Source organism: Pinus tabuliformis, chromosome 7, assembly GCF_031772625.1.
Source record: "Pinus tabuliformis cultivar Carrire ecotype Pingquan chromosome 7, CPIR1, whole genome shotgun sequence".
Taxonomy (NCBI): Eukaryota; Viridiplantae; Streptophyta; class Pinopsida; order Pinales; family Pinaceae; genus Pinus; species Pinus tabuliformis.
In genome coordinates this window covers 1,185,230,471-1,185,249,646 of record NC_142293.1, presented here as the reverse complement: position 1 = coordinate 1,185,249,646, position 19,176 = coordinate 1,185,230,471, and the positions used below count along the sequence as shown (strand labels likewise).

At 36.5% G+C, this 19,176-nt stretch overlaps 1 protein-coding gene across 2 annotated transcripts in view; it reads right to left on the bottom strand.

Moving 5' to 3' along the window:
• Window positions 1–19,176, bottom strand: part of LOC149251682 (glutathione gamma-glutamylcysteinyltransferase 1-like) — a 404,629-nt gene that overhangs the window by 163,792 nt on the left and 221,661 nt on the right. For both annotated transcript variants that reach the window (XM_089459521.1, XM_089459522.1), the window contains exons 6-7: window positions 18,116–18,343; window positions 17,490–18,002 (exon numbers count right to left, since the gene is read on the bottom strand). In XM_089459521.1, coding sequence (XP_089315647.1) covers window positions 17,490–18,002; window positions 18,116–18,343 — 741 coding nt within the window. The remainder of the gene's footprint in view (window positions 1–17,489; window positions 18,003–18,115; window positions 18,344–19,176) is intronic.

Genomic DNA, 19,176 nt, shown 5'->3' with positions numbered 1-19,176 from the left:
ATTCTTCAGATTGAGAATGACCAAATACCATTATGAATACCTCCCTAGTTGAGAGGGAGCAATGTAATGTGTAACTAGGTTTGGTCTTGATAATGACATGTAATTATGATTTTATGTAAGAGATGTAAAGAAGAAAAATAAAATTATTGTAATGCTTACATCATGGGTTTCTTGAGCAAGAGATTTTATTTTTAGTATAGGCTCCCATTGAGATCCCTTAGGAATTTTTCCATCTAATAATAAAAGTATAAAAAGTCATTGTCATGTAATTAAGACATGTTACACATTGTAAAGAGTCACACTTGTCTATGTAAAGTCATCCTCCAAGACCTTGTCACTAGCCCTCATGAAATCGGCCTACAATGAAGGAAGAATCAAGAAGATGAAGTCGGCTTCTCTCCAAGGTAAAGTCAGCCTATTCCTGAGATCATGTTGGCCTAAAGGACATGGGAAAACATGTATATATACAAGTACTTGGCCTCACTTGAAAGCATGTCATTCGGTCAAGCAAGTCTACAAGGAAGTGCGAAAAACATATGACAAGAAGCCTCTATCTTAGCAAGACAAAAAGGAAGAGAAGCGAAGTTAATTTGTGAATTGTTTTGGGTATTACATCCTCCCACGTGCGAAGGCAAAAGATATGAAGGCACTAGAAGTAGGTCGAAGTGTTTGCAGCTGCATCAAAGTGATCATAAGTCAAGAAGTGGACCTTGCAAAAAAAGGTCGAGAAGCAGTACATTAGGTCTCTCTCTTGAGACCTCAAGGAAACTGAGATCTCAAGGAGACAGAGATTCTCAAGGTAGTTGAGAAGAGGAAGACTGAGATTCTAGAGGAAGTCGAGAAGAGCACGAAGAAGAAGGGCAAGTATTGGAGGCTAGTGCCTTGGTCTTGGGAGGACTCTAGTGTCAAGGGTCATTGTCATGGTCTTGGTGTTCGCCAATTGAAGATCTAGAAGAAGAATTTCGTTTGGGTTTTCCTCTCAAATAGTGAGAATTTTTGGCCCTGGCTAACAAGCCTACATACTGTGTCTCTTGTCTCTCTATTTTAGTCATGATATGGTAATTGACTTGATGAAAAGAACACAATAATAAGTACAAGAAAAGAGAAGATTCTAATTAGGATTCAAGAGACTATCATAAGCAGTTATCATAAACAAAGAAATCACTTAACCATTGATGCCTTATATTCCTCAACAGATGCTCCACTATCGATTACCCAAATGTTCTCATCTTGAAATGTGTAAGTTAGTGCTGAGAAGAGTCCTTCATCCTTTGTGTTGGTTACTTTCTTCTTTGGAGTAAATAGGAGATTCCATGCTTCTTTTATACCCTTCTTGAAATGACTTGCTACCTTTGAACACTTCTCGTTTAAGTACGATCATGCACTCTTTTGAGAGATCATGTCCCAGTTGGAGCCAGATGTTACCCACCACCCTGTGGGTGATGTCAATAAGAAAAAAAAAATCTCCTGGACTGTCCTCAGTCGGCAGCCAGCAGCCACCAAATAGCTCGAAATGCCACCATCTCTGCCACCTGAGCCAGCCATTATTCTCGCTCGCCCATCAGTTATGATCGTATGTTTGAAAGTGGGCCTTCCAACCCCGAAGGTATGGCTTTTCATTGTGTAGTTAAGTATTTTTGTTTACTTATCATGGACACTTTTGGGCATGGATTAGTGGGGGGATTTGGAGGAAAGGGTAGGCTTGGTCTGTATTCTTGTCTCCTTTATCCAATTCGATGGTTAACCTTGAATACTAGTCCCGTGTGACCTCCTTTATTGGCTACTAGATTTAGGGGTGGCACTACATGAGAAATACTTGGAGCAGATACTTGGAGGGGTCCCATTTGAAGTATGTTTCTTGAGGATGCTTCCACTATTGAAGGACCTATTGACCCTACCACCTACACCTACCCACAAGTCAGTGAGAAAAGCCTTCAACCCCACAAGGTGTGGTTGGTGGCAGGGAACTCAGAGAAGGGGTTGTCACACTAATCCCGAGTCTTTCCATTTGAGCTATCTCCTAGGTTAGCTAAGGGAAGTGATCCCTAATCAAAACTTAAGTTAAAAGATGTGAGCTTCTAGGAGAGTGTTATAGTGAAAATGGATTACTTTTAAGGATTTATGAGCAAATATGAAGTGAGCAACATGAAATAACAATGCCAATCTAATATGATTAAAAACCATAAGTGCCTTATAAGGAATTTTCTCAACAATTTAAAAATATATTTGTTCAAAGTAAAATGCAATGCTCTCAAAAGAGAAAACAAAGTAACCCTGAAATGTAAATAAGAATTGTTAGCACAAGATATGTAAGATACAAAATGCTTTTGAGATAATCAACTTTATAAATTTAAACATGTGAAACATATCTTGCCAAAACCCAAAAATTAGTAATTAACTTGGAAATGTAAAAGAAAAGAAGTGTTAAACCAAGACATCAATATGCAATTAGACATGAAACATGAAAAGAAAACACTTGTTTGAAATGATTACAATAGACTTTGCATATGAAAACTCAAACCATCAAGAGACAAGTAAATGTAATGTAAAGTGCCATTGGTTAATTTTATTAATTAGCTTTACAACAAAATTACAATTTAACTGTTCAATCCTCAGACCTCACCCTCGCCCAATGATATGGATCTCACAGTGAGAAGTCAATAGAGGAGTAGAGGATCCCGAAGATGTCTACTTCAACCAACTTATGTTGGAGGTAAAATTTTAATGAGGCTTGGGGCCTTCCTACATTAAAATTCCTAGATGAAATGCAAATTGTGTTAATTCCCCAAATTAAAATAATGATACACACAAATGCTTCAAAGAGATTGATTTGCAATGCTTGAAAATGAAATAGTGTTCAACATAAGTTGCAATTATAACTTCAATTGGAGGAATAAAATTAGCTTACAAGTGTTGCATGTGTTTCATCAATGAATTAAAATGATACAAGTAATGTTCTTATTGCTCCAATATTAAAGATAACAATATAGCATCAAATTGAAGCATGTATTCAAGTGCTCATGAAACAATTTACCAAAGTAAATGGAAACGAATCAAAGTTCGTTAAGAATATAAAATGCTTGCATGTAAATAATGAATTTCCGAAAGTAAAGCGTAAGCTTGTAGCTCCAAGCAACAATGAGAAAGAAAATGCAAATCTCAAATGAAATTGTAACAAACTTTAACTTAATGAAATGTGATAGTGAGGTTGTGTTAATTCCCAATTAAAGCATGCATGTAAGTGAATGAAGTATGAAAGCTTAAACCATGCAAATGTCAATCCACCCAAGAGAAGACTCCCTCTAAATGGGGAGATAAGATACCATGGGAGAAATCCCAAGCTCCCACAAGCAAGTTAGATATTTTATTTATATTACAATGAGAAGAAGGCCCTTCAAAGTTCTCAACTATACTTCAAGGAGAGTCCTCACAATAATTGCTTGAAACTTGGACACTAGACCTCTTTTCTTGAGAAAGTAGTGACAAGATCTCACAAAACTTATGCAAGGGAAACAAGATGTGAGTTTCCTCCAAATGCCCGTGGCTTAAAAAGGAAAATGGACAGCCCTCTAGTGAACTCGACTTGGCCAAAACAAGCCTCAAAAGGGCTCACGACATCCTTGGAAATCGAACCCCCAACACTTGCCAAAGGTCCTGCAAACACTTGTTAGATTTTGCAGGAAGTTGCTCTTCAAAATTTGCCACACAAGAGTTAGCAAACAATCCAAGCTCGCTGCAAAATAAGTTAAGTATTAATGGAAAAATCAGCAAGATAAAATGTATATGTACAATTATAATTTACAAAAGGCTAAGTTAAAGAGTGAGAGTAAACTCTCGTCTTTGCTTAGCCATCTTCAAACTCTTAGATAGCAAATTAAAGAAATGAAGTACAATGTTTTTTTTAAAAGAGATTTAAATTTAGAAGTTCTCGGCTTGTGTACAAGCTATGTGCCGAAATCCCTGCAAAACCACTTTGTAAGATAAGACTATGAAGGTTCAAAGAATAAATAAGAGCTTCTTTAAGAATGTATCAAGAGTGGGTTGGTCTCTCCAAATACTTCCCCTCACGCTTGATTCTATAATTCCAACAAGATGTTCCCTCTACAAAACTTCAATCAAGAATTAGTTCCATATAGATTTAGTAGTAAACAATGATAAGAAACTCTAGAGATTTATTTAAAACCAACTAGAGCATTTTATACCTAGAGCATACTTCTAAATCAAATGTCAATGTAAGATAGCTCTACATTAACAAATCTACAAGAGCATATGGAAGCAATTAGATCAAAGCATGAGTAAAAGGAATTATACCAAAGCTCAACAATTCATCACACTCGAAAAGGAAAAACACCTCATGAATGAAACCCCAAAGTCTTTATTGATATTTCTAAAAGTCTACAAGGCAGCAACGCTTCCACAAGCACAATAGCTAGTAACAATATTATACAATGTGAGAGCCCATGCCTCTATTATATAGAGAGTTGGGAGCAAATCCCAATGAAAAATGGCAATGACAAATGGCATTAGAGCCAATCCCAATGTATAAGTGATTAAACAAGTGGCATGAGGTGACAATCCCAAAGATAAATTCGAATTTGTTGAATGGAGTTCCAATGCCAAGTGTAAAAATCGAATTCTGGCAAGTGGACATCACTTTCTTCTTCCCTTATGTGCCAAATTCGAATTTTATGGTGGAATGACAAGTGTATATGGGTGGTAACCCATGTGGGGACAATTTCCCACAAAAATATCCACCAAAGATTCTCCCAAATACTCCCAAATGTGCATTAACTTCACAAATTCGAATTTCCAATCAGTTTTTTCATTTAATTCCAGAAATTCAATTTTATTTGAGCACATGTCCTTTCCTTGATTTTAGGAGTCCACAACACCTTGGAACTTCACTTTAACTCCCCCATGATTTTCCACCTCATTTCCACAACATTTAGCATGTGTGGATATTTATTTTTCTCTATTTATTTAATTTCTAGCTTAATTAATTGCCAGATTTCCCACTAAACTTAGGAAAAGTGGGTTTTGAGGGTCCAAAACACATTATTAACCACTCATAGTGTGTTATAGTAGAAAGTTGAGGGTGAGAGGTGTAATTTTGATTATGCATACCCCATACAACTTCTCTAGATTACACTTATTTCAATTTAAATACAATTTTTTTAGCAATTTTTTACCTGCGGGAAATCTAAAAAATTTAAAAGTGACTACCTAAACCTAACCAAATTCCACGAAAATTTTTGTGTGATCTAGTATGGTAATATACATCGACTCTAGACACTAAGATGTGTCAGGAGCTCAACCTTCAAACCATCACCCCGGCTTTGGGGTAAAACGTGAGTGAAAAAACCTAAAAAATTATCCTCCTTTGAAAACGAAGGGATAATTAACGAGATAAAAGAAAAAAAAAACACTCCAAGGTGTATTCGTTCGCTGATCGAGTCCCAACATCCTAGGCCTATTACAGACTCAAAACTCATCATTACTAATGTTGTAACATGTATTTTGTTGTTTGTTTTATTCATTGTTTCATTCAAAAAATCACTTGAAAAATATTTTGAAAAAAGATAAAGGCAAGAGGGAGATGTAATAAGTTGTATATCGGAAATCAAAACATAAAAGAAATGAAGAAATATATTGGATTTTACAAAGGAAACAAGTTTTAAAGCATTAACACCGGACCCGAAATAATATATGTTGCGTTTAAAAGTTCGGCGGGTCCGCAATGATTATGGATGGTTGGTTCCGCTGACAAGCGCCGATTGCGATTTGCGATTGGGTTCCGAACCCAATATTATATATGCCATATTTTATAATGACGGCGGGTCTGAAAAGCCTTTATGTAGGTTCCTTTGCCGATTGCGATGAGCGATGGGGATTCTGGACCTGATAGTTTATGTGCTATACTTTATAATTCAGCCCATCTGTCTTATCGCGGGTTGTAAAGATTTTATTTGATCTTCATATATATTTTGTTTACGCTATTTTATATGAAGTTCTATTATAAAGGATTATAATAGAAAGGTCGGACTCGAAGCATATATATATTATATTTTAAAGCCCCGGCGGGTCCACGGTCATCCCATAGCACTTTATATATATATGACATGCCGATTGCGAGCCGGATCCAATAGTGATATATATTATGTTATATAAGTCCGCCAGGTCCACAAGGCATACGAAAAGGCAGTTTTCAAGTTATAAGGCAGATTTTCTGGCATACCAAAAGCGGTAAGATGGTTTTTATTGAAACTCACCCGATACCACTTATCATTCAAAAAGTAACAGCCAGGTGGAGAGAGGAAACCGCCCATTTCGGGCGGGTATTCTCCAGGCTTATGTCTCGCCCAAAACCTTTACAAACCGTTTGATCTTAAAGGCACAGATCTACGGTGGGGATGTATCGGTGGAAAGGCATACCTCAGAAATTGTGGGGAGCTCATATTGGAAGCGGAAAAAGCATGTTTTATCATATATTCTCATTATAAAAGGTTTACAATAGAAAAGCACAGATATAAAAGATTTACGCGTAAGTCCAACACTTCCATAGTTATGTGGCCTAAGGGTGCATAAGTTAAGTTTTACAGGGATTATTGGGCCGATTGAGATTTGTGATGGAACGGAGCGCTGAACGGGTGGATTTGATAGGTTTATAAAGCAAGATTTACTCTTTTGAGTTCCGGATTAATCAGAAGTTCGCGTTAATTTCACTGTGTAATGTGGAATATCAGGGTTAGAGTCGAAACTGAAGAGGGAGACAGTCTGATATGTTTCTTGACATTTTGGCCAATCAGAATGCCCATATAAGCCCAGAATTATACAAACTAAACGTGCTTCATTACGGCTAAAACAAATTAAGCATCATTAGGGCATTTACAGAGGAATTCGACAGCGGATCAACAGAGCAAGCCAACAGTTATTATCCCCTTCTGAATCCAGTTATGTTCTTGTTATTTCATGTTCTTTGAGGTGTCTTTTACCCTCTATAAAATTATGTAATAGTTTTTACTTCATATAGTTAGAAAAGCAGTTGGATAATTTGGGCAGTTTCAGAAATCAACAACAGTTCCACAATGTATAAAAAGAGGAAAATTTACTAAAAAGGGGTTGGAATTTTGAAGAACTCGGAGACTAGGCCACTATATTCCTGATATCATTGTTGATTAATAAAAGAATTAGAAGTTTCCATGAGTTGTTACATATAATTGTGTAAGCTTATCTCTCATGTGTCATGCTATTTTTTCTTCTTTTCAAGTATAGTAATGAAGCAGCAGGTCTTTATTTGCTTATGTAGATAAGGTTAAAATTCCTTAAAAGAGTGCTCCTATACTTGAAGTCCTCACTTCCTTTCTAAATTATAGATAATAGTTTCTACGAAATATCAGCATATTGTCTATGATTCAATTCTCATTATCATAATTCCTCTAAGTTATAGATAGTAGTTTTTGTGAAAGATCAGCGTATTATCTTAAACTTCCCCTTCAAACTTTCTTCATTCATCATTTATATCTAGCAACAAATGGCATTCTGAGATGTTCTGGTCATACATGTATTAAGAGTTAAAGACCAAGTTTTCCAAGTCCTTCATTTGAGAACACAATAAACAATAAGTGACAGTAAGTAATATTTATTAATGTTTTAAGCACAATTTCCCCACAGCCAGGAAACTGGTTTCTTAAGGAACAACATTAATTGGCGTCGTTGCTGGGGAGAGAACATAAGAAGATTTTTCCCTGGGTTTCAATATTTTCCTCTGGTTGTTCACTGAGGAGGAAATATTGGGCTGTTTTGAATCAAAGCAATAACTCTGGCTTCAAGAAAACCCCATACAAGATCAGACACTTCACAAAAGAAGGTTCAAGCTCTTTCAGATCCTAAAAGGCTATTTTCTAAGAGGGTTGGAAGGTCTAAGATTCCAATTACACCAATTCCTACATTGTCTGCATCAGGCAACAATTCACTTAAACATTCATCTGATAAAGAGTCATCTTTTTCATCATCTTCATTTCAAGAACCTAACTATCAAGACCAATCTTTAGAATCTGTTTCTTTTCATTTATCTGCTATAATCATTCAACCTCAACCAATAGCCATATTACCACCTTTGCATACTCCATTTACTTCTAAATCAAGTTCCACATCTGTTGGTAATCAAAGTTCAATAAACATGGCAGCACATGCATTCTTAGTGAATAGGTATGCACCTCTTCAACTACCACAACCGTTCAATCAAATGCCACAGGATTACCTCAAAACTCTTCCTCATTTTTCAGGAGAAGATGAACAGACAGTAGAGAATCATGTAGTAGTATTTTGTAATTTTTTAGAAAGCCTAAATGTTGAACATTTAGATGTTGTTCTAAGACTCTTTGTTCAGTCCTTGGATGGAGAAGCAAGGAAATGGTTAAAAGGACTTCCCAATAATACCATTCCTTCTTGGGAAGAGATGGAACGTGTGTTTAGTCAGAGATGGGGAGAAAAAAGAGACCATGGGTATTCATTTACAGAGTTTAATGCCATAAAGAAGAAGTCTGATGAAACTGTGGCCGAATTTGTCAGAAGATTTAACAAATTGTACAACAGTCTCCTAGCAGAGATTAAGCCTCCTCCTGCTAGTGCAAAAATAACTTTTGCAGGGGCTTTTGAATTAAATTTTGGATTCACATTAAGGGAAAGAAGAGCTCCAACCCTTGATCAAATCCAAACAGATGCTTTAGAGATAGAAGCGAATCTGGTGGCTGCAAGAAAAGCACCAGAAACATAGCCTACCCAAGACAAGGGAAAGGCAAAGATAGAATCCTCTCAAACTCAATCATTGGAGGATATGTGTAATGTAATTAAAACTATGTTAGATAAGCTAAATAGGTTAGAGTTAGAGAATAAAAACTCTCAGAGACAAACACAGTATAATAAGAACTTTAATCCCCAATTCAGAAGACAACCTTTGCAAAGCTTGCAAAAGGAAAGAAATGATCAAAATCAAAGTCAAGCAGCATTATATATAGAAGCAGATCCTGGTGAAGAACAAGCTGAAGATCAAATTTCTACATTATATGCAATTGATGAAGATGAACTCAGCATTGAAGGAGAGGTGTATGTGTATGATGAAGCAAATGTTATTCATGATGAAAATGAAATTGATGAATATTGGAAACAATTCTCTAATTTTATGCAGGCTGAACTACATAATAAATATGACCTGAGATCTAGGAAAAGATCAAGAAATCAAGAAAATGAAAGTGAGCAGCAACTTTCAACTTCCTCACCAAAGGCGACTCCACAAGAATCTAAGCCTGCAAAACAAGTAAATGAAGGAAAGCAGTAGCAAAATGTAAATGGCAAGACATAGATACTTCGAGGTGAGCCTTCTTAAGATCAAACTAGAAAAATTCCTTTGGAGAAACTTGTTTCAATTCCTCAAGTAATTCCAGTCATGAAGAAAGGTGAAGGTGAGAATGAAAAGACTGCTAAACAGGGTCACTTGTTTAGCCTTACCAAGGAGTTGGAAAAGGTAAGAATACAAGTTCCCCTTACAGAATTGGCAAAAACACCTACTTATCAAAAGGAGATTGTTGAGTTTATTAATTTAAAAGAAAATGAGAGTGACACTGTAAATCTGCAAGAAGATACACTAGTAGTGGTTTTTGGTCCACATGTAGAGGAAGTAGATTCTTCAATACCTCCTTTCTATATTTCCCTATTGGTTCATGATTTCCTCCTACATAATTGTATGTTTGATTCAGGAGCTTCACATAATCTTATGCCTCTGTCAGTAATGAAGCAACTAAATCTACAAGTGACCAAACCTTACAAGGATTTGGTGATTCAAACAAGGTCAAGTGTCTGGGAGTATTAAGGATCTGGCAGTGTCACTAGCCCAAATTCCAGCTAGAAGCTTGGTCATGGATGTTGTAGTAGCAGATATTCCTGCTAGATTTGGAATGCTTCTATCTAGGTCCATGGGGGCTAAATTGGGAGGTATTTTGAAACTAAATTTTACATATGTTGTTATACCAATTTTTGGTGGGGAGGAGAGGAGATTGTACAGAGAAACTAGGTTTGTAAAGACAATTACAAAAAACGGAGCAAGCAATTCACCTGTATATAGTCAGGAGAAGGATGACTTTGCTTGTTTCACACTGCATGATAATGCAGAGCTAGCTGAAGATAATCAGAAGCAGCTTGCTTCAGCCAATGTAATTACAGAGCTGCAAACGGAAGAAGTGTGGAAATGTTTCTTTGACGGAGCTTATTCCAAGGAAGGAACAGGTGTTGGTTTTCTTCTAATTGCACCTGGAGGTAATATGTTCCCTTTTTCTTTCAAGTTAGAGTTCGAGGCAACTAACAATGTGGCAGAATATGAGTCCTTGATTATTGCTCTACAAACAGCCAAACAGATGGGAGTCAAGTCAATTTCTGCTTTTGGAGATTTGGAGCTAATTATTAAGCAGATAAAAGATCACTGCCAAACAAAGCATCCTAGGCTTCGGGCATACAGAAATGAGGTATGGGATTTGATTGAAAACTTCTTTGAAGATTTTAACATTCAATTCATTCCAAGAGATGAGAATAAATTGGCAAATTCATTGGTTGTGGCTGCTAGAACTTTCAAGCCTCCTATTAAACCAAGACTAAGGTATGAGGCAGAAATGAGACACAGGTTTTTTGTTCCTGATAATGTTAAGCACTGGCAAGTTTTTGAAGATGACCAACAGATTAAGGAGTTTTTGACTATGGTTGAAGAGTTCCAAGGCACAGAAATTGATCAGGATGAAGAAGAGACAACAGAAATTGCAGAAGCTGGTGGTTTAAAAGATTCAATAGCAAATCAGAAGATCTTTCAATTGAAAGATAATATTCTGCTAAAGGGACTTGTTCCTCTTGAAAGGCTTTTTAATTCCAATGATGTAGCTGTGGACTCAAGGAAAATCTCACAGGATGAACATATTCAGGATCATAACGTTGGAACTCAGGAGAATCCCAAGTTAGTCAAATTATATGTTGGAATTTCACCTAATTTTCAAGAAAAATATATTAAACTTTTCAAGAATTATGTTGATGTCTTTGCATGGTCCTATGAAGATCTCAAAAACTATGATGTAAATATTATTCAACATAAGATTCCTTTGAAGGAGGGGGTTAAACCCTACAAACAGAAGCTTAGATAGATAAATCCTCTGCTTCTACCATCAATTGAAAAGAAGGTCAAGAAGTTGCTTGATGCCAAAATCATAGTCCCACTCTGATATTCTGATTGGGTGGCTAATCTAGTACCTGTGAGAAAGAAAAATGGAGAAATAAGGTTGTGTGTGCACTTCAAAAATCTCAACAGGGCTTCTTTAAAAGATAAGTATCCATTGCCTAAAATGGATCATGTGCTGCAAAAGGTAACGGGATCTTTTAGAATATCAATGCTAGATGGATTTTTTGGTTATAACCAGGTCGTTGAGATAAGGAGGATCAGAAGAAAACAGTGTTCACAACCCCCTAGGGAAAATTTATGTATGCCAAAATGCCTTTCAAATTGATGAATGCAGGTGCTACATTTCAAAGAGCTATGGATATTTCTTTTGTTGGAGATAAGTTTGTAGTAATATATTTGGATGATATTACTGTTTTCTCAAAGTCTGATGAAGAACATTTGGATCATTTGAAGAGGACTTTTGATAAATGTAGAAGATTTGGACTTTCCTTAAATCCCAAGAAATCCATTTTTGCTCTGGAAGAAGGAAAACTATTGGGACACATTGTTTCCAGAGAAGGAGTGAAGATAGATCCAGCCAGAGTACAAGCTATGCAGAAAATACCATTGCCCAGGAGTAAAAAGGATATCCAAAATTTTTTGGGAATGATAAACTTCCTAAGAAGGTTTGTTTCCAACTATGCAGAAATTTTAAAAGAAATTACTAATATGCTAAAAAAAGAGAATGAAGTGAGTTGGACCAAAGAAGCTAGAGAATCATTTTCCAAGATTAAATAGGCATTACAGGCAGCTCCAGTCTTAATCAGTCCTGATTACCATAAGCCATTCCAATTTTTTTCATTTGCATCATCAAGTTCAATAGTTGTTGTCTTACTGCAGAAGAATGATGAAGAGAGAGAGCAACCAGTTGCATTCTTCAGTAAGATTCTTAGGGATTCTGAGCTGAAATATAATATCGTTGAGAAACAAGTGTATGCTTTGGTAAAAGCCCTGAAAGCTTTTAGAACTTATGTGCTGCAGTCTCAAATCATTGCTTATGTGCCAAATGCTGCAGTGAAAGATGTATTACTACACAGAGATGTAGAAGGCAGAAGAGGAAAGTGGATTACTAAGATCCAAGAATATGATTTGGACATAAAACCCACAAAGTTGGTGAAAGGACAAGGATTGGCAAAAATGTTGACAGAATCAAACTTTCAAGCATTGGGAATTAACTTGTTGGCACCTGCGGATGAAAAAGCAACTGAAAAAAGTGAAGGAGAGCAAAATCCAGGTATGAAGATCACGTATAAATTTGTGTGTTCAGAATGGTATAAACATATATAATTCATTATTTGTGTTTTCTTTCTTGTCCTCAATCCTTAGATAGAACAAAGTATAGGGCATTAAAGATCAAGGCACAGCCATATGTGATTGTGGAAGGAAGATTGTACTGGAAGGATCCTGCTGGAATTTTATTGCTATGTTTAACAGAAGATGAATTTACAGAAACAATCAAATATTATCATGAGGGGTTTGTGGAGGACATTACAGTGGAAAGTAATTGCACATAAGATCCTTCAGGCAGGATTTTATTGGCCTACTTTATTTGGTGATACATATAAGTTTGTTAGAAGTTGTCAAAAATGTCAGCTTTTTGCTGAGAAAAAGAGATTAGCTCCTTTACCTTTGATTCCAGTTTTCATAGAGGAGCCATTTAGACAATGGGGATTGGACTTTGTTGGAGAAATCAATCCACCTTCAAGCAGACAACACAGGTGGGTTCTCACAGCAACTGATTACTTCACCAAATGGGTAGAGGCAATTCCTACTAAGAGAGAAAATGATCAGATAGTAATGAAGTTCCTGGAGGAAAATATTTTCAGCAGATTTGGATGCCCCATTAAAATTATAACAGACAATGCTCAAGTCTTCAATTCAAGTAAGTTCATTGCTTTTTGTCACAAGTATAATGTTATTTTGTCCCATTCAACAGCTTACCATCCTCAGGGAAATGGATTAGCTGAATCTACTAACAAAACTTTGATGAAGATCCTTAAGAAAACCATTGCAGAAAATCAAAGAGATTGGGATTCTAAGTTAAAGTTTTCTCTGTGGGCTACTAGAGTAACTACAAGAAGATCTACAGGGAAATCACCTTTTGAATTAGTATATGGAACTCAGGCTCTGTTTCCAAGTCAACTTGTGAAGCCAGTGATTGCAATGATTCAGGAGGCGAAAGAAGAACCAAATGCTTTGGTAAGAAGAATGAACAAAGTGGTGGAGCTAAGAGAGAACAGGGACAAGGTAAGAGACAACTTGATTATGTATCAATCCAAGATGAAAAATATTTTTGACAGAAAAGCCAAGGAAATCGATTTTAAAGTTGCAAACTTAGTATTGAGATGGGATACCAGAAGAGAAGATAAGGGTAAACATGGGAAGTTTGATCCTCTCTAGTATGGTCCTTTTAGAATTTCTAAAGTGAGATCCAATAATACCTTCATTCTTGAGAATCTTGATGGTGAAACTCTATAGCTGCCTGTAAATGGGCAATATTTAAAGCACTACTTCCAGTTCTAAAGAATAAGCATCATTTCATTGTGAATACTGGAGTAAAATCATTGTACAAATGTCAAATTATTTCAGTTTATGCAAAGCAATATATGACTCCATGCCCGAAGTGAAGGCACTAATCTGCAGTTTTTAGTGCTTTTGTGGCAAAAGCACTATCCTCAAGTGGAGCCAGATGTTGTAACATGTATTTTGTTGTTTGTTTCATTCATTGTTTCATTCAAAAAATCATTTGAAAAATATTTTGAAAAAAGACAAGGCAAGAGGGAGATGTAATAAGTTGTATATCAGAAATCAAAACATAAAAGAAATGAAGAAATATATCGGATTTTACAAAGGAAACAAGTTTTAAAGCATTAACACCGGACCCGAAATAATATATGTTTCGTTCAAAAGTTCGGCAGGTCCGCAATGAGTATGGACGGTTGATTCCGCTGACAAACGCTGATTGCAATTTGCAATTGGGTTCCGGACCCAATATTATATATGCCATATTTTATAATGACGGTGGGTCCGAAAAGCCTTTATGCAGGTTCCTTTGCCGATTGCAATGAGCGATGGGGATTTCGGACCCGATAGTTTGTGTTATATTTATAATTCAGCGCATCCGTCTTATAGCGGGTTGTAAATATTTTATTTGATATTCATATATATTTTGTTTACGTTGTTTTATATGAAGTTCTATTATAAAGGATTATAATAGAAAGGCCAGACTCAAAGCATATATATATTATATTTTAAAGCCCCGGCGGGTCCGCAATCATCCCATAGCACTTCATATATATATATATATATGACATGCCGATTGCGGGCTGGATCCGATAGTGATATATATTATGTTATATAAGTCTGGCAAGTCCGCAAGGCATGCAAAAAGGCAGTTTTCAAGTTATAAGGCAGGTTTTCGGGCAGAGCAAAAGCAGTAGATGGTTTTTATTGAAACTCACCCGATTCCACTTATCATTCAACACGTAGCAGCCGGGTGGAGAGAGGAAACAACCCATTTCGGACGGGTATTCTCTGGGCTTATGTCTAGCCCAAAACCTTTACAGACCGTCTGATGTGAAAGGCACAGATCTACAGTGGGGATGTATCGGCAGAAAGGCATACCTCGGAAATTGTGCAGAGCCCGTATTGGAAGCAGGTGTGGAATCTGGGTACAAGAAAGACGATGAGAAGATAGAAGTAGAGTTAAAAAACTTTGTTGACTGATGATATCTGATGGTACAAGTGTCCTCTGGATCATCCTTGGGCATGGAGTCTTCATATAATCATCAGGTGCCACTCCAGTGGTCAACAGGACCACATGTCCACTCTGGAGCCTTACCTGTTTGAAGGGTGAGTAAAGCCTTCGGGAGGCCTTTAAGGCTAAATGTCCCCACTTTGAAGCCCTTCTTTCATCATCATCAAAATAGGACTTGGGTTTGGCTTGCATGACTTATGAAGCCAATAATCTTAAAGGGCCTTTAGAGGCTTCACACTGCCACGTTGAAGGGCCTTTGGAGTCCAGATGCTCCTAATGGCCACATTTACTTTGATGGAGTTGTCCCTCTTTTGATGGGTTTTTTTAATGTAAAATTGTAGATGTGGCATGACTAGCCTACATTGATTGTGATTTAAACTAATTATAGATGAGGGCCTTTTGCCCCTCCATAGGCCAGATTAGGGGCTTTTAGACTAAGAAAACAATATTTTAATGTCAAAGAAGTTGAACATCTCCTCTATAAATAGAGATGCATTTCCTCTCATTTTCTCATGTTTGGATTGGGGGAGAAATCCCTTAACAAGTCTGAAATTTCTAAAATTTATTGGAGTACTTTTGAATTGGATTTGTGTGCTATGTATGAAAGACTAAGGTGCCCTTATTGACGAGACTAATTGTGGATGCTTTCTCAAGTTTGATGAATGACACATGGCTAGGGTTTATGGATGAGCACTGATTTACCTAGTAAGTGTTCTTTTTAAGTAGTTGTAAATTTATTTATTGGATATGTTTTTACCCTAGTGATGAGGGTGCATTTTCTTTATGTTATTCTTGGATAGATCTTATCTTGTAAATCCTAAAGAGTGTTTTAGTGGTGAACCTTCCCTTGATTTTGTCTTGAAAGCTTTTTAAAGGACATAGGAGGATCTTGTAGTGTTAGTAGTGGAAAACCCTAGGTATCACCTTATAGGAGGATATCTTAAGGTTAATATTGGAAAAACTTAGGTATCACCCAATATCCATTGTTTACCTTGAGAGAATCCATGGTTTGACTCCATATGCCCAATGAAAAAAACTAGTCTCTGGTCCTCCCATCACACTTGATACTCTAAATTCCTTGAAAACCATTTTGTTGGGTTTGCTCATGTGGTCTCAATTGGATTATTATATTATTTGTCATCCATCTTTATGCTTTCAAAGTAGAAAAAGTGGAGGAATCAGATCACATGACCATTTTACTGATGAGGCCCTATTTGACAAATTGGGGTTTGAAACCCTTCAAGAGCATTTTGAGTTATCAAATGATGTTTTTATGAGGTAAAACTTTGTCTTTTTAGTGCCACACTTTTTTTTCCTATTCTACACAATAAATCTTTCCAACAGTGCAAGAATCACCTCAATCAGAATCCGTAGGCAAAAGTTATGCCACTCAGAAGTTGATCTTCTTGTTTTTTCCACCATTATTCAAGAGGATGCCACATCATCCCCCATTACTCATGGAAAACAGGCTAGCCATGTGATCATGATGAAGAAGACTCTACAAGAGTCCATATTGTATCTCTAGTTAAGAGTTGAAAGAGTCAAACCTAACCACTAGTAGCCTATCGGGTTGTATTATAACTGAGCCACTAGGAGGAAAAGGGGTTCCATTATTTTCGAGGGCATTTTGTTCCATAAATGAGAAAAATAGCCGAGACAGATAGGGAGAGAGCACACAGAGAAGATTCGTGCATTGTAGTAGCCCACAGGTTATAGGTCTTATTTCTTTGTGCTTGCAGCCATTTTCTATTAAAGAAAAGAGAGCATAGCGGCCTCACTTTCTAGTTGGTATTTCTCCCGTAAGGGTTTCGCGGGATATATCTTGTGCCAATTGCGGTGTGAGTTTTTTTTAGTTCGTTGTTCTCTATTTTCTGCATAATTATAATTTGCATGCATACACAATAAACAGTAATTTACAGATCCAAATATCTAGAGAGAAATAAACCCTCATAGTGTAGATTTCAAATTTTGAGGTATAATTTTATCAGATCTGTTGTGATGGATTGTCCAGTGAAATATTCACGATAGTTTACAAGTCATCATGTCACCCTTGAGATTCATTGTCTTAAAACCCTAGCAATATTAACCTACGGAAGTCCCCCCCCTAAGCCGAAGGAGAGCCACGCTAAAGAGTAGAAGAGGGTTGGTGAGGTGATAGTGGCCCCCTCTTAGTTTCACCTAGATCACAATTGATCTTTTTGGACTTCATCTCTGTAAGTGTGAGTTTGTGTGATAACAGGTCTCTCAACAATGGTTGCTATGAGAATACTTGCTCAGGATGTAGATTATAACACCACCTTTCAGATATGATGATGGAAATGGCATGGTCCATGGAAAGGATATATGAGCTAGATACTCAAAGAAAAACAAATGAATCTATTGCAATCTGCAAGAATAAAAACTAGCAATTGTATTGTTGAATATGACAGTCTTGACAAAGTATTATTTAAGGAAAGAAATGTGAAAAGAAGCATTTACCTCTTCTCGCAGTCCTGTGAAAAGGTTATCAAGAGAAACAAGGCGATATATATCTTCCTGCAACTCCTTTTTCTGAATCTCATGCCATGTTTGAGGAGGTAGTGCAAGTAATAAGACTGTCAACAGATCTTTGCTCGCTGGATACCACTGAAGAAAGTTTGCAGATGAGCTCTCTCCATTGTTACAACATGGGGGATTTTTATTTTGTGCAGCAGTGGGAACTAACACATCAATGCCTTGCTCACTACCATTTGCAAGTACAGTTCCAGAAACAACTGCCATAGAGGCAGTGTCACATGTGCTCATATTTCTCATACAAGCCCTCTTACAGAAATGCTCTTTGGCTTCACCAACCATTCCACATAGGGTGGCTGCACCTTGGCAACAACAGTTTTTAACTATCTCAGAGAAATTAGCTTCAGCAGAAAAAGTGCAGCAGGTGGTGGCAGATGAGGCCCACTTATCAACAACCTTGTACATTTCTGTTGCCCTAATTTGTTGCAATATTTCTCCCTGATAAAGAAATCATTAGCAATATTAGAGTGCTAACTTTTAGCATTTAATGGTGGCATTGAGACAAAAGTATTACAATAATACTCAGATCAAAGAACAGGGAGAAAAATGACCTTGATAGCAAGGCGTTCAGCTTCTTCCTTATCTACAGTTTTCTCGGCATTCTCCAACCTTCTGACTTCCGCAATCCACTTCATGAAATCAGTAAGATTTGCTGGTAGTGATTCAAAAATTGAAGAAAGAACCTGTTCTACACTGTCAATACCCTTTTCTTTCAGACGCTGCGGAACCTGCTCCATAAGATACTTTGAAATGCTTTTCCAACTTTCATGTTTGCAGGACTGTAGAGAGTAGAATATCATATACACATCAACAGCTGCACTCAAGCAATTGACACTTTGCAAGTAAAACAAGAAATAAATCAACCTCAACTTAGAGGAATGGAAAATTACTTAAACAGGTAAAACAAGATTTGCAATCAAAAACCTTTCCAATCAAGAGAATGAAAGAATGTGATATTAACCATGGTTTGAACAATTTGGTATAAACCAAGGGCAGATAGATGGTTGCCAATGATTGAGTACATTGACCAACATTCAATATTTTATCTTAAATGGAATACCGTCTGAGCTATACCCCGTCTCTACAATATTTATACAGAAAGTAGTCCATACCTGTAAGAAACCAATGTCAAGGGAACATATTTGATTGATATTATCCAAAATTAATTTAAGCTCTTTTAATTATTTGAAGTCATGAAATTTCAAATGAATATCTTTTCAATGCTCTTGTGACATTATCCTGATATTATTTTATTTTGTTTGAATACGTGCAGTTTGCAGAAAAAAGGATTTAGAAAATGGATGGCCTGGTGCATGCCAAATGTTATGAAAATAAAAAACTATATATATATATATATATATATATATATATAATGATGATAATTGTAATAATGATTAATTAATTAATGATTAGTATTGAAGAGGCGTGTCTCTAAATGGCATGACCATTTGTCAAGGGGTACCTGCCTAGGTATATAAGCAGGCTCTCACCCTCATTTGTAATCATATCACTTTTATTCCAATATTTTTATATATTACATTACTGTACTATCATGGATATTTATATATACCAGATATTCTAAGTATTCTTGTTGTGTATATGAACTTTGTTC